The sequence below is a fragment of the Mirounga angustirostris genome, unplaced genomic scaffold (genome assembly GCF_029215605.1).
Source record: "Mirounga angustirostris isolate CCGP_5_RB_7025 unplaced genomic scaffold, mMirAng1.0.hap1 SCAF_15, whole genome shotgun sequence".
NCBI lineage: Eukaryota > Metazoa > Chordata > Mammalia > Carnivora > Phocidae > Mirounga > Mirounga angustirostris.
In genome coordinates, this window is record NW_026991723.1 from 18,871,954 (window position 1) to 18,888,132 (window position 16,179).

The 16,179-nt window shown below is 33.0% G+C and overlaps 1 protein-coding gene across 7 annotated transcripts in view; it reads left to right on the forward strand.

The window, feature by feature from the left end:
* Positions 1 to 16,179, forward strand: part of VPS13A (vacuolar protein sorting 13 homolog A) — a 267,040-nt gene that overhangs the window by 120,430 nt on the left and 130,431 nt on the right. For all 7 annotated transcript variants that reach the window (XR_010407545.1, XM_045882283.3, XM_064578959.1 and 4 more), the window contains 8 exons: positions 1,305 to 1,386; positions 2,851 to 3,002; positions 3,394 to 3,550; positions 7,712 to 7,791; positions 9,197 to 9,256; positions 9,464 to 9,617; positions 10,335 to 10,451; positions 10,531 to 10,634. Coding sequence is in view for 6 of the 7 variants with exons in the window: in XM_045882283.3 (XP_045738239.1) it covers positions 1,305 to 1,386; positions 2,851 to 3,002; positions 3,394 to 3,550; positions 7,712 to 7,791; positions 9,197 to 9,256; positions 9,464 to 9,617; positions 10,335 to 10,451; positions 10,531 to 10,634 (906 nt within the window). In the remaining variant the exon portion in view is untranslated. The remainder of the gene's footprint in view (positions 1 to 1,304; positions 1,387 to 2,850; positions 3,003 to 3,393; positions 3,551 to 7,711; positions 7,792 to 9,196; positions 9,257 to 9,463; positions 9,618 to 10,334; positions 10,452 to 10,530; positions 10,635 to 16,179) is intronic.

Consider the following 16,179-nt stretch of genomic DNA (forward strand, 5'->3'; position numbering starts at 1 on the left):
ACGCATTTGTGAAATTCTATTTAAAGCTAAGGTGAAATTGCCAGGAAGATTGCCAGAATTTAAAATGTCTGAAAACACTAAGCATTTATGAGGCTATGCGGCCATACAAATTCTAATCTGCTGACATTAGTTTAATGTGTTGTAACTACTTGTGAAAACAGTTTGATACTACTTAGTAAGGTGAACATGTACAATTGCACTCCTTCATATATACACCATGGAAAATCTTACATATGAACACCTGGAGACATGTTCAAGGATGCTTATGGTGGCACTATGAGTAAAAGCAAAAAATTTGTAAACAATACAAATATTTATCAACAGTGTACTGGACAAATAAGTAGTTTATTCATCAAATGTGCAATATAGTAAGGCAGTGAGAATGAGTGAACAATCAATATGGATAAAATTTAAACATTATTTTGTAGAAGAATGTCATACGAAAACATGTGTGATACTCCCTTTTTGTACAGTTTAGAAGGAAGCAGAGGATAAACCATGTTAAAGAATCATGCATAGGAGGTAAAAACAAGTAAATTAAAGTGAAATCGTGATCAATTTTAGGGAATATAATCGAGGAAGATCACATTAGACGCTTCTAGGTAGGGGTATAATATTGCTTAGTTTTTTGGCCTGGGTAGAAGTTTCAGGTATGTCTTAACATATAATGCAATTTGATAAAATAGTTTTATGTATCATATTTCTCAAAGCAGTAAAAAAGTCAATTTAATGAAATATTTTTCAAAAAATGAAAAGTAAAAGTGCAAACTTCCCAACTCTGGGGTTTTAAATATTGGGACTGGTTATTTTCTGTGGATGTACTAAGATGGTTTTCTTATTTAGTGAGACGTTGAGTATCTAAGATCTTTTCCTACTCAAAGCCTGTCAATAAGAAAATTAATATAACAGTTCTGTGATTTCTGTTTAGCCTTGAAGTTGTAAAACCACTTTTTTTTTTAATAAAGATTTTATTTATTTATTTGATAGAGAGAGACAGGGAACACAAGCAGGGGGAGTGGGAGAGGGAGAAGCAGGCTTCCCGCTGAGCAGGGAGCCCAATGCGGGGCTCGATCCCAGGACCCCGGGATCATGACCTGAGCCGAAGGCAGACGCTTAACTACTGAGCTGCCGAGGCGCCCCATAAAACCACTTCTTTAAATCTATATTTTATAATTTATTTACCTAATTCAGACTGGACTTTTTTTCTTAGTTCAAAGTGAGATTTTTTGTTTTTGTCAAAATTGTCTTACGACTTTGAATAAAAATCTTTATGCTAATTAACAGTAAATTACTTTTTTTTCCAGATTCAAAGGTCCACTTCTTTGGGAACATCACAGATTTCACAGAAAATGCTTCCTTTCTTGGAACTTTCATGTGTTGATGATGGTAAAACGAAACTGGTTTAGGAAGTTTTCCTTATTAAAATGTATTATGAATATAATTTTCATTTTGAGATTATACAGAAAATTGTAGGCAATAGCAGATATGTGTATGTTTTCCAGAAATTTTCACTAAAATTCCTTTAAGATAATAGAACTTGGATGTTCCTTAAAGTTGCTTTTGCAGCAGAAATTTTTGGTAAATAAAAGTTAAACTCATAATCTCACAAAATCCACTAGTTAATCTTCTTTATCCTCCTTTGAGCTAGGAGCCCCTATGAAACTCTATTGATACATAATTTATAATGTTACTTAGTTATTTGGAGAATCTTGTCATAGTAAAGCTTTAGTTTTATTTTTATATTTTCCTTTTTTATTAAATGAAAAAATCAAGCCTTAATACCTACATTCACACTATGAAAACTGGTAAATATTTTGACATCAGATACCTGCTTTTTCTTGGCCACATTGGAAAGAAATGTAAACCTATTTCTCTGTTTTTAAGGATTTAAAAATTGCTAAATGTTACGTAACTGAAGTTGCCATGTCAGTCTTCAGTTTTCTACAGAACATTTTTCTTTCTGTGTGGTTAAGAGGTGGGGAGGAGAGGTTTGTGAGATCTACCCTAAATTCAGTTTTTGGTTGTTAGGGATATACCTTAGATGGTTTTAGTTTCCTTTAAATCTTCTTTTAATGGTTTTACTAGTTTTGTAGTGTTTTTCATAGTAAATTCTAGAAATTTATTATATATATGTGTGTGTATACATACATACATACACACACACACACACACACACACACAAACGAATGAAATAGTGATTGATTTCGTTTCTTCATCCTAACCTCAGGGCCTGCTTTGTTCTTTTAATATTGCAGATTTTGTAACTCATTCCTATTTTTGTTACCCAGGTAGAGCAAGCGTATTAGTGTGTTCTTTTGAAAATTCATGTTGCATGTAATCATTGGCATTGGCATTTGCTATAAAATTTTCTTTTGCGGGGCGCCTGGGTGGCTCAGTCAGTTGAGCATCTGACTTTGATTTCAGCTCAGATCATGACCTCAGGGTCATGAGATCAAGCCCTGTGTTGGGGGAGCCCAACATGGAGCCTACTTAAAATTCTCTCCCTCTGCCCCTCCCCACCCCCACTGGTGCATGCACATTCTCTCTCTCTTTCTCTCAAAAATAAAAATAAAAAATAAAATTTTGTTTGCAATTTTTAGACTAATGACCTTAAAAGGTGATGTTCATTAATCTAAAGTTGAACTTTATATTTTCTGTATTTTTTGTCATCAAAAATGTTATTTTCAGACATAATCTCTATTCTTTTCTATTATTTTCTCATCTTTTTATTCAGATTTTGAAATATTTAGACCACTAATATATTTGTATTCATATTTATTTCAGAAAAATTATAAAAATGTTATTAAATCAGTCATCTTGATTATTGACTTAATGTTCTATAACATTTAGATTCAGAGGAAGAATTTTTTGATGCACCATGTAGTCCCTTGGACGAACCTCTTCAATCTCCTACTGAAATTCAAAGTTACCAAAAAAAATTTCAAAAGCCAGATTGTTCAAAAAATATGATTCAGTATAAAATAAGATTTGAAGTGCCAGAGGTATGTACCATGGTAAAATTAATATGGCTTCTTTAAATTGTTTGTCATTGCTGCTATTCAGTGTATTATGTAGTCGCATTGCTAACATGTACTCCTGTTTTGTCCAGTTTAAGCTGAATCCAGATGTTGCTATGTGATTTTTCCTCCCTTTCTTTGAGGATTAATTTTCTTAATCAAAAGTTAGGAGTTTAGATCATATATTATGGGTATTTGATACATATTTATTAAAAATAATTGTACAACATAAATGTGTAGGTATGTGTGATATAAAATCTTTCCTAAGTTTTAAATACAGATCATATGTATACCTTATATATCCATTTATAACCACTATCCACATAAATAATTTTTTATTTTGGTAGTGGTACTTTCTTTTTTCTTTTTTCTCCAGGTTTTGATTCAGTTTTATCACCTTGTTGGAGATTCTGAACTACCTGTGGTAGAAGTTGATGTTTTAGGATTGGGCACAGATGTTGAACTTAGAACATTTGATTTGAAAGCAAATGCCTTTTTGAAAGAGTTCTGCCTAAAATGCCCAGAACACACTGGTAAGCATCTCAATTTTTTTAAAGTAATAAACTTTATTGTTTGACTCCCTACTAGAGAGTTTAAAATTTTCTAGGCTTTGAATCAGTACATTTATTAAAAATTCTCAAAGAAATACTGTATTATGAGTTGGTCTTCAGGTTTTATCTTATACTTGGAAATCTAGGAAGGTAGATCAAAGACAAAATGAAGATAATTTTTTTTCATAAAGGAAAATAAAATAGTCCTGGTTTACTTTTAAATCTAATTCAATACTACAATGCTGAATTAGTTCCTATTGATAATGTAACAATTTACCACAGACTTAGTGTCTTACAACCACAGAAATTTGTTGTCTTAAGTTCTATTAATCAGTAGTCTGACATAAGTCTTAACACATGAAAATCAAGGTGCCAATTGGAGCTCCTCTATGGAGACTCTAGGGGAAGATCCATTTCCTCGCTCATTCACTTGTTGCCAAAACTCATTTCCATATGGTTTAAGTCTGCTTCCTGCTACCTGTTAGGTGAGAGCTGGCCTTAACTCCTACAGGCCTCCCTAATTCCTTGCATTTGGTTCCCTATATCTCAGAATTAGTACAGGTTGATAGATCCTTCTCATGTTGTCATCTCTGATCTCAATCCAGGCTAATTTCCTCTTTACCTAATTACCTTTGCAAAGTCCCTTTTGCTATCTAAGGTAACATATTGTCAGGTTTTAGGGAGACATGGATATCCTTGGGTGTCAGGGCATAGCATTATTTTGTCTACCATAAACATTTTATGTCCCATGATCATAATGGATAAATTATATGATATCTTGGATAATATTTCCATTTACTGTGTTAGGCATTTAGGAGAGAGTATTATGTATATTCCTTTGTATTTTTGGATTTATTCTTGTAAGATAATTATAAATGGTTGATGGAATGATTAAGACAAACTATTTCTAATCTGAATGCCTTTTATTTCTTTTTCTTGCCTGATTGCTCTGGCTAGGACTTCTAGTACTATGTTGAATAAAAGTGACAAGAGTAGGCACCTTGTCTTGTTCCTGATTTAGAGTAAAAACATTCAGCTTTCACCATTGAGTATGATGTTAGCTATGAGCTTGTTACATATGGTTTTTATTATGTTGAGGAATGTTCCCTCTCTACCCACTTTGTTGAAAGTTTTTATATAAATGGATGTTGAATTTTGTCAAATGCTTTTCTTCATCCACTGAAATCATAATATTTTTATACTTCATTTTGTTAACGTAGTATATCACATTAACAGATTTGTGGCTCTTGAACCATCCTTGGAATAAATTCTACTTGTTTATGTTGTATGATCCTTTCAATGTATTGTTGAATTTATTGTTCTTATATTTTGTTGAGGGTTTTTGCATTTATGTTCATCTAAAATATTGGCCTGTAATTTTATTTTCTTGTAGTATTCTTGTCTGGATTTGGTACCAGGGTAGTGCTTGACTTGTAAATGAGTTTGGAAGTGTTTCCTCCTATTTTTTAGAGATGTTTCAGAAAGATTAGTATTAATTCTTCATTTAATGTTTGGTAGTATTTATCAGTGAAGCCATCTGGTCATGGACTTTTGTTTGTTGGGGGGTTTTTGATTACTGATTCAATTTATAAGTAATTGGTCTATGTGTATTTTGTATTTCCTGATTATTAAGTCTAGGAAGGTTGTATGTTTCTAGGAATTTATCTGTTTCTTTTAGGTTGTCCAATTGTTGGTGTTAGGATTTTTTCATTGTAGTCTCTTACAGTCCTTGTATTTCTGTGGTTATCAGTTGTAATGTCTCCTTTCTCATGCCTGATTTTATTTGAGACCTCTTTTTTTTTTCTTGGTGAATCTAGCTAAAGGTTTGTGCATTTTGCTTATCTTTGAAAGGAACCAGTTATTAGTTGTATTGATCTTTTCAATTTCTTTTTCTAGTCTCTGTTTATTTTCTGATATTTTATTTCTTTCTAATTTGGGGTTTCATTTGTTCTTTTTCTAGTTCCTTCAGGTATAAACTTAGTTGTTTGTTTGAGTTTTTTCTTGTTTCAGGAGGCAGGCATTTCCTGCTGTGCTCTGACCTCTTAGAAATACTTCTGCATTTCATAAATTTTGTTATATTGTATTTATGTTCTCAGTGGTCCTAAGGTATTTTTAAAATTTTTTCTTTTGATTTCTTTTTTGACTTAGTAAAAAATTGTCAATATCTGTAGTAATTCTTTGTTGACCCAAATAGTAAAACTGTCACTGTTTGCTGGAGACGTGATATTATATATAGAAAACCTTAAGGGCTCCACCAAAATGCTGTTTGATCTAATCAGTAAATTCAGTAATGTTATAGGATAGAAAAATACAAAATTCTTTTGGGTTTCTATACACTGTGAGGAGGAGAAGTTAAGAAAACAATCCCATTTGCAGTTCCATCAAAAAAAATAAAATGCATAAGAATAAATTTAAGGAGGTGAAAGACCTGTATACTGAAAACTATAAGACCGTGATTAAAAAAAAAAAAATTAAGACAAATAAATGGAAAGGTAGTCTGTGCTGATGGATTAGAATAATTAACATGATTAAAGTGTTTATATTATCCAGAGCAAATCTACAAATTCAATGCACTCCCTATCAAAATTCCAATGACATTTTTCACAGAAATAGAAAAAACACTTCTAATTTTGTATGTCACCACAAAACACCCCACATACCCAAAGCAGTTTTGTGAAAGAAAAAACTGGAGGCATCGTGTTCCCTGAGATCAAAATATTTTACAAATTTTCCTATGCTACTGATATAAAATAAAACATTATGGTACCAATATAAAAACAGACCCATTGATCAATGGAACCAAAAACAGTCTAGAAGCAAACCCATTCATATATGGTCAATTACTTTTGGCAAAGGAGTCAAGAATATAAAATGAGGAAAGGATAGTTTCTTTAATAAATGGTGCTAGGAAAACTGGGCAGCCATACTCAAAAGAATGAAACTGAACTATGACTACTATCTTACACCATCCACAAAAATTAAGATAGATTGAAGGCTTGAATGGAAGACCTGAAACCATCAAACTTCTGGAAAAAAATATAGGCAGTAAGTGCCTTTACATTAGTCTTGTGTTGATTATTTGGATCTGACTCCAAGAGCAAAGACAAAATTAAACAAGTAGGACTACATTAAATAAATCTTCTGCACAGCTAAGGAAGCCATCATCCAACTGAAAAGTTAACCTACTCAGTGGGAGAAGATACATGCAAATCATAAGTCTGATCAGTGGTTAATATCCAAAATATATAAAGAATTCCTATAACTCAATAGCAGAAAACCAAGTGAATAGCATAGTTTCTTACAAATGATCAGTAAATAGTTTTGTGGATAAATAAATGTGTGAGAAAAGTCAGGACCTTTTTAAGGTTTGAAATGCAAGTAGCATCTGAAGTAGAAAGCTGGCTGAATAGCTAATAAACTTTTAAATCTGGAAGATTCTTTGGAATATGTTGCATTTTTCCTCAAAAGTATTATGATTGGTTTGTACTCCTTTCTCCCACTATCTAGATACTGATTTTGAATAGTCATAAGTAATTTGGTGGTGATAGTTTTAAAGCCCTTATACAAAATACTGTTTTACAGCAGTTTTCCTACTATTTTCTTGAGTTTTGATCAGAATCAAGAATACAAGTAGTAAAGACTAATTATATGGCAATGGGGTTTATTCTACTCTAAACTAATATACAGAAAAACTTAGTTTCTCATCACATACCTGATCTGTCTTCTCAAAAATAATAGGTTTTCAGAGAGTCTGATGATTTTCTTTTTAGGTATTTCTGTGGCTCAAGGCCACAATTCCCTTCATGTCTACTCATTGCTCATAATAATTACTCTGTTTTTTCTTTAACTGATTGCTACTTTTTTTTTTTTTTTTTTTTTTTTTACCTTCCTTCCTGTCTAAGTTTAGAAGGGTAAGATTGTTTCACATTGTGGCATAGGTGATGGGAAGGGAATTGTGGGGAGAAATTACAGCTTAAGAGTTTATAATAAAGGAGGAGGGACCTGATTTGGGTAAGGTAGGATCCAAGGCCCAGAACTGATTCAGGAAATTCTTCTTTTCCAGTTATATTTTATTATTGTTGCTGATATTTATTTTCTGTTATTTTTTTATATGAAAGAGTAATTTAAAAACTCCCTTTTTAGATGCAAACAAGAAACCAATTTATTTGATTACAACACTGGATAATACGATGGAAGATCTGCTAACATTGGAATATGTGAAGGTAAGTGGTTTGTATGCTTGCTGTGACTAATGTTGTAATCGATTTTTGTAAGTTTAGTTAGATTCAGCTTAATGTTCATTTTAATGTGTTTCCTAAAACTCCTGAAACTTTAAGGTTTTCTTATTTTGTCATCCTTTGTTTTAATTTATAAACAATATAGAAAAATAATAGGCCTCTGTTCTAAGTAGAACTGACATGAAGTTTTGAGTTTTTTCCCTCCATCAGATAACCTCCCCCAAAAAACCCAAACCTTTTTTTTTTTTTTAAAGTCTTGTTTTATTTGCGAGAGAGAGAGGGGGAGCATGCATTGGGGTGGGGGATAGGGGAGAGGGGTGAAAAGAGAAGGAGAGATAATCTCAAGCAGACTCCCTCTGAGCATGGAGCCCAATGCTGGTCTTGATCTCATGACCCTGAGATCATGACCTGAGCCGAAATCAAGAGTTGGAGGCTTAACCAACTGAGCCACCCAGGCGCCCCAAAACCCAAACCTTTTAATCTTGATGGAATTTATTATGGCATATGATACGAGATGAGGCTTTCATTTGATTACCCACTGTTACCTGAAGTTGCCTCATTTTCCTGGTTTCAATGACTCTATTCCTTCTCTGTTGACTTACGGTACTCATTTCATCATTTGTTAAGTTTTTCTATGTACTAGGGTCTAGTTAAGATTTATTCCATGTTTTCATTGACCTATTTTTATGTAAGTGCCACATTAATTTAATAATTATCATAGGGGCGCCTTGGTGGCACAGTCAGTTGAGCTTCCCATTCTTGGTTTCCCCTCTGGTCATGATCTCAGGGTTGTGCGATCAAGCCCTACCTCAGGCTCTCTGCTCAGTATGGAGTCTGCTTGGGTTTCTCGCTCCCTCTCCCTCTGTCCCTCCCCCCTACACTTGTGCACTCTGTCTCTCGCTCACTCTCTCTTTCTCTAAAATAAATATAATAAAATCTTAAAAAAATAATTAGGGGCGCTTAGGTGATGTAGTTGGGTAAGTGTTGGACTCTTGGTTTCAGCTCAGGTCATGTTCTCAGTGAGGATTCTTCTAAAGTTTCTTATTCTCCCTCTGCACTTTCCTATCCTCATGCATGCTCTCTCTAAAATAAATATTTAAAAAAATGCTTTATCATAATAACAATGCCGAAAGAGTATTTTATCGCTTTTAAGACCATTTTTACTATTATTGATGTAGATATTTTAGAGTTTTTGTTGTTTATGCATTTAATAGCTTTTATATGACAGAAGCATTCTAGATCTAAAGATAATGCACAGTATTTGGACACTTGATAGACAATTCTGTTGCAAAGAGGAAGAATTAGGAAGGCCCTTATGAAGTTGCAATTGGATATACTATATGTCTTCCTAGATAGTCAAACAGATTTGCTTTTTTTTCTCTTTGGATAGGCTGAAAAGAACCTACCCAACTTGAAAAGTACTTATAACAATGCTGTGCAACTGATTAAGGTATGAGTGAATAATAATTTAATTTAGATACTGTATTTCTAAGTAAATATATTATGAAAACTGTTTTATAACTGGAACTGTATGATCCTTGAGGATAAAAATGGAATATTATAAATATTCTATTATAATTCACAAACCATAGTGCCTTATACTGAGCAGCAAACAAATATTTATTGACCTATTACTAAAATCAGCTTTGTTCTTTAGGTGAATTTTTCCTCTTTGGATATTCATTTACATACTGAAGCACTTCTGAATACAATAAATTATTTTAGTAATATAATTCCACAATTGGAAGAAAAACCAGCCACAGTGTCTGTTGCAGAGACTGAAGACAAAGGAGAGGTCGTTAAAAAAATGTGTATGTTTAAAATTCAGCTTCTAAGTTTTTTACCATGTGAATCAATAATAAATTAGCTTTTGCTTTATTATTCATGCATAATATTGGCTTCAGAATTCTATTGCCTAGATTAATATCTAGAAAGATTATTATATACCAGGTAAATTTTAGAAAATGATACTTAAAGTAATTACCAGTTAAGAAAATGTGGCTTTTATTTATCATATTATTCTTTTTAGTCAGATATTATACAGTGCTAGTGTTTGATTTGGATTAAAATTAATGCATTTAATATCATAATCTTAGATTAGAAAAATAGAACTAAGAAAATTTGAATCATTTCAGTGTTTTTTAATTAAGTACTTTTTAAGCAATGAAAAGTTGCAGGTTTGACAATGAGAAGTATTACCTTGTGATCATTGTGTCTCAAATGATTTCTGATTTTACAACTATAATTTTTTAGTTTCAAATGTTAGTCTCATCTAGGAACCAATTTTTTTGTTGTGTCTGATTTGTTTGGCTTTGTTTTCATTAGGTTTGATTGGTTTTTTTTTTTTTTTTTTTTTTTTTTTTAGAATTCCTAATTAAGTGGGGATATCTAGCTTGCTTTCAGTGGAACGGCAAATCAGATTTTCCTCTAGTATTATCATTAATTTTTCTTATACTTCAGTTACTTTATAAGGGTAGTGAGGTGACTACTAAACTTTTTCCTTATGTTTTACAATTTTTTTTTTGCAGCTTTAAAATTATCCAAGAATGAAGATGTTATTACCTTGCAGATTTTAGCAGAATTATCTTGTTTACAGATCTTTATTCAAGATCAGAAACGTAACATTGCTGAAATTAAGATCGAAGGTAATAAAATTTCAGGAAAAATTAATTCACAACTATTAAATGAAAGAAAAGCCATTTAATCATCCTTGTATTCCCTTAGGGCTTGATTCTGAGATCATTATGAGGCCTGCTGCAACTGAAATAAATGCAAAGCTAAGGAATATAATTGTTTTGGATTCTGATAAGACAGCTGTATACAAAAAGGTATGAATTTGTTTATGTTACTTAATAGTATCTCATTAAATATGCTTGTCCTTAAACATTGGTCATAGGTATAAATTAGGTGTCAGAATTTAGCAATGTGGGTTATTAAGTGGAAGGGTTTTGGAGTTAGGCATAACTGGGTTTGTATCTTAGCTCCGTTCCTTAGCAGTTGAGTAACCTAAACTAAAATTCTGTTTCTTTATTTGTAAAATGGGGATTAAGTATCTCATAAATAAGTTTACATAATGCTCCTGAAACATAGTTGGGGGCTGAAGAGGGGCAGTTAGTAAATACCTTTCTCGTTTTGTTTTCTTTTTGTTCTTCTCTTCAAATACTGTGAACCTTGTGATGCATTTCAGATTTCAAGAGCAGAGGGTATGAAGTCAGATTGAACAGATGAGATTATTTTTTAAGCTTATTTTCATGGGTGCCCACTGTGGTATAGCTGTTCACAATGTTAACAGAGGCCTTTGAACTGGATGGCTAGTGGTCGAAGGGACAGGTATTAGTACTGGATATAAGTCGGTAAGGTTCTTGGTTCAGATACTGTTGTAGAGTTGGGCAGGTAATTTTTGAACAGCGGAGCCTCTAGGTGAGATGGTATATTTAAGAGAGTGAAGAGAATATCAGGTAGTAGGATCAGAAAAGGCTGAGGTACTTCTGGAGTCACGAAGTCAGAGTTTGGAGTGTGAAAGGAAGTAAGTGAATACGCTTAGCTAATAAAACCGATGAGATACAGGTATGACCTGATTTTTATGTTAAATAAAAATCCTTACTCTTTATATTTTCTTCTTCCGGCTTACTAGCGTGAGATAAAAAGAGTGCCATAGCATTAAATGTGTGTAGTCCACAGTAATAAGGAACAAGAAATTTTCTGGAATCCATGATTTAATGTGCTTCTATTGCTTTTATTTAAGGAAAAAACAAAGTACTAAAGCATTTAAGAAGTAGATTATCCATTTTATTTGCCCTGTCTAGGAAGTAAAGCTCACGTAAATAAGTCCATCTACTAAAAGTCATACAAGTAGTTAGTAATGGAACTGATAATGTAACCGAAGGCATTTACTTTTTTCTCCTTATTTTTATTACTAATGCATCTATAAGGTTAAAAAAAAAATCAATTTACAAAAAGCTACAAAATGAAGTTTCTTACTTCGGTCTTATTGCCCCATCCCCGTTTCCCTCTCCCTACTCTGGGTGTACATAATTTTTTGACTTTGATTCTAGTGTACATAATTTTTTATGTATTTTTTTAAAGATTTTATTTATTTTAGAGAGTGCATGTGGGGGTAGGGAGGAGAGGCTGGGGAACAGAAGGGGAGGGAAAGGGAAAGGGAGAGAATCCCATGCAGACTTCATGCAGAGCACAGAGTCCAATGCGGGGCTCGATCTCATGACCCAGAGATTATGACCTGAGCTGAAACCAAGAGTCTTGGTGCTTCACCAACTGAGCCACCCAGGTGTCCCTCCAATGTACATGATTTTTAAACAAACTGCCTTGGTTCGGTAACTCTCCACATGTCAAGGAATTGGACAACATTTTGCCCCATCCCAAAGCTTCCTAATTACTGTGCCATGACAGACTGTTGTGCCCTGAATGGGTTTTGGGCATAATAATGTATTTAGCCCCCTCAGCTTTTTTGGGAAATTGGGTAAAGGATACCTAGAGTTCTCTGACTATTTGAATCTGCCCTGAAGCATCATCCTCTATTTACCCTAGAACCATTGTACAGATAATTGTTATTTATGTGTGTTATAAATAATATAGAAAAACATAGAATCTGAGGATTCTAGCTGATCTAACATTCTTATGAAATAAGATCTCATTGTAAATTAGTTTCTTATATCTTTTTTACAGAAGTGTTTTAAAAGTGAATGTTTACAAAGATTACCCACTTATTAATGTTCGTTAATTCTGGGTGATATGTATTTCTGATTATTGGAGTTTGGACAGATAGATGTAACAGTAGATGATCAGGCACTGATACGGTAATTTTATGGCCTAAAAAATTGAGGATAAAGGTTATTTTTTTTCTCATAGGCCGAAGAGTTTCCTTTGAGAAAAGTACTATAAATATAAGGCTGATAGTCTAGATTCTAGGAGCTAGAATGGTTGAAGAATGTTGGAGACCTCACCTTCCAATTTACAGATTTTTACTAAAAATGCACATTTTTTAGTTTTATTTACCCGTTTCTTGCACGTGGTATCTCCTATGCCATATCCTCTCTACTCTAAACTCTGTCTTAAGCAAATTTCTTTTCTTCTCTTGGGCTTTAGTGGGGGAGGGGAGGGGGGTAGTCACAGGATCACTCAGGTGACTTGTGGAAAATAGTCTGTTATTTTATTAGCAATATTTGGAATATTACAGTCAACAAAAGATGCAAAGCCCCTCTCCTGGGGTAAATAATAAAAAATGTTATTAGGGAGTGATAAGTGCTTTGAAAACCAATAAAGTAGGATAATATGATAGTGATTCTAATATTGTCTTAGGATTATCAGGAAATCCCTTTCTGAACATTTGAGTGAAATCTGAATCAATTGTAGATGTGGAAAGAGCATTCCAGGTAGAGGAAATAGCAGCTCGGGTTTGTGGCAGAAAGGTACTTGGCATATTTGGGAGGCCATAAAGGGCCGCAGTAACCATTCTATAGAATTCTTTCCTGGTTTCTTTTCTCCTTTTTAAATCCAGGTTTACTTTACATTTAGTAAAATTAACCCTTTTTAGGGCATAGTTCCTGGAGTTTTGTTGAACACCTACAACTGCCTACAACTGTAACTTCCAACACCTTTAAGGATAATAGATTTGATCTCTCACCTCCCAGAAGTTACTCCTGCCCTTTGTAGTTACCCCTTCTCCCCACCCTAGCACTAGGAGTCTGTTTTTTGTCCCTGTAGTTTGCCATTTCCAGAACATTAAATAAATGGAATACTGCAGTATGTACCTTTTGAGTCTGATTCTTTCTTAGCATATGCAATTTTAATTTTTGTCTTTTTTTTTTTTTTTTTTTTGACCCAGTCTGACTAGAGATTCATCAATTTTATTAATCTTTTCAAAGAACCAGCTTTGGGTTCAGTTCATTGTTCTTTGTTTTAAATTTCATTTATTTCTCCTCTTTATTTCCTACCTTCAGCTTGCTTTGGATTTAATTTCTTCTTTTCCTAGTTTCTTAAGGTAGAAGCTTAGATTATTGATTTGAGATCTTATTTTCTAATACAGGCATTTACTGCTATAAATTTTCCTTTAAGCACTGCTTTAGTTGTATCCTATAAATTTTGATATGTTTATTTTTATTCAGTTCAAAATATTTTCTAATTTCTCTTATAACTTTATCTTTTACCCATGGTTTATTTAGAAGTTTGTTGTTTAACCTCCAAATATTTTGAGATGTTTTTCAGATTTCTTTCTGTTACTGATTTCCAGTTTAAATCTGTTGTAAGAGAAGAAACTTTTTTTGTTCTTTTAAACATGTTAGTGTTTGTTTTATGGGCCATAAAATGTGAATGCTCCAAGTACACTTGAAATTATTGTGTATATCTGGGTGTCACTGGGTTGCATGTTCCATAAATGTCAGAGCATGTAGGTTGGTTGACAACAATCCTTCCTTGATAAATTTCAACTGTGGATTTTTCTCTTTCTCCTTTCACTTATCTCAATTTTTGCTTCATATGTTGAGAGATCTCATATATAGAACTTTATACTTTCAAGGTGAATTGACCCTTTTGTGATTATGGAGTATCTCTCTGTGTCCTTGGTAATTGCCCTTATTCTGAAGTCTGCTTTGGTAGTAATAATATAGCCACTCCAGATTTCTTTGATTAGTGTTTGCATGGTATATCTTTTTCTGTCCTTTCGCTTTTAATCTGTCTTTATATTTAAAGTGGGTTTCTCAGAGGCAGCATGTATTTCAATCTTGCTTCTTTATCCAGTCTGACAATCTCTTACTTTTAATTGATGTCTGGGCCATTTAAAAAAATCCAATTATTGACATGGTTGGTTTGAAATTTGCTCTCTCTCTAATTGTTTTCTGTTTTCTGGTTTTGTTCTATTTGTTATATTGCTTCCCCTCATTTAACCTAATTTTGGATTGTTTATCATTGATTTTATGATTTCCCTTGGGTTTTACAATACATATTTTTAATCACAGTCTACCTTGTAATAATGTTTTACCACTTCATGTATATCTTATAATACTATCAGTTCCTAATTTTTATCTTCCATGACATTATTGTACTATGTTTTATTTTTGTGTAAACTGAAAATCCATAATACATATGTACTGATTTTGGTTTAGTCAGTTTTCTTTAGAGAAATTAATTTTTTTTAAAAAGATCTTTTATATTTAAGTTTACTCTAGCCATCACTGGAACTAATTTCTTCATGTAGCTTCAGATTTCTGTCAATTTTGTTTCTCCTTGAAGAACTTTATCATTTCTTACAATGCAAGTCGGCTGGTACTGGATTCTCTCAGCTTTTTGGGGGAAGGAGGGATGAGAACCGGAAAAAAACCCAAAACACCAAAAAAACAATTTTATTTCACTTTCATTTTCTGTTTGAAATTTTTGCTGGGTATAGGATTTTGTGTTGATAGGGCTTTTTTCCTCCCATTTCAAACTCTTATTAAAGATGTAGCTGCATTAGTCTTTCTTATACATGGTTTTGACAAGAATTTTGTAATATTATCTCTTTCCTTTGTACATATTTCTCATTTTTATATGCCTGCTTTCAGGATTTGTGTATGGTGTGTCTAGGTGTATGTAAGTATATTATAATATTTATTCTTTTTGGGGTTTTCTGAGCTTCTTGCATTTGTCTACATTATTTTTCATTATCTTTTCAAATAGTTCTTTTGCCTCTTTTTCCTCCCCCCTCCTTTTTCTTTTCCATTCCTTCCTTGTTCTTACTCCTCTTGGATTCCAAAAATTCTTACTAGATTCTTGTTAGGCATTGTCCCACAACCTTTGATTGATCTGTTCAGTGTTTTCCCCATTTTTTTTCCTCCTGTTTCAGTTTGGATAATTTCTATTAAGCTGTTCTTAAGTTCACTGATTTTTATCCTTGGCTCTGTTGAACCCACGTATTAACCCATAGAAGATATTCTTCATCTCTGTTACCAAGTTTTTTTTTTTTAATCTTAAATATTTTCTTGAGTCTTCTTTCTCTTTCTTTGATGATATTCATCTGTTCATGCATATTTTCCACCTTTTCTACTAGAAGCATTTACCGTATTAATCATAGGAACTTAAACTTCACTGCCTGAAAGTTCCAACATGTGTGTTACAGGCAGGCCTGGTCCTGTTGATTTCTTTGTCATTTGTTGGGTTTTCTTTTTCCTTGCTTTTTGCGGTGTATCTTAGTTACTGATTGAATGTGAGAGATCATGTATGGGACACATACTGAAATGAGTAGTATTTATGTCTGATAATGGGTACTTTTTCTGCTAGGCTATTAGCATGGAGGTTGAGACGATTTAATGGAGAGCTGAGCTGGGTTTGTGTTTTCTTGTTTAATATGATTGCCTTAATTATACCACTACTTCAGATTCC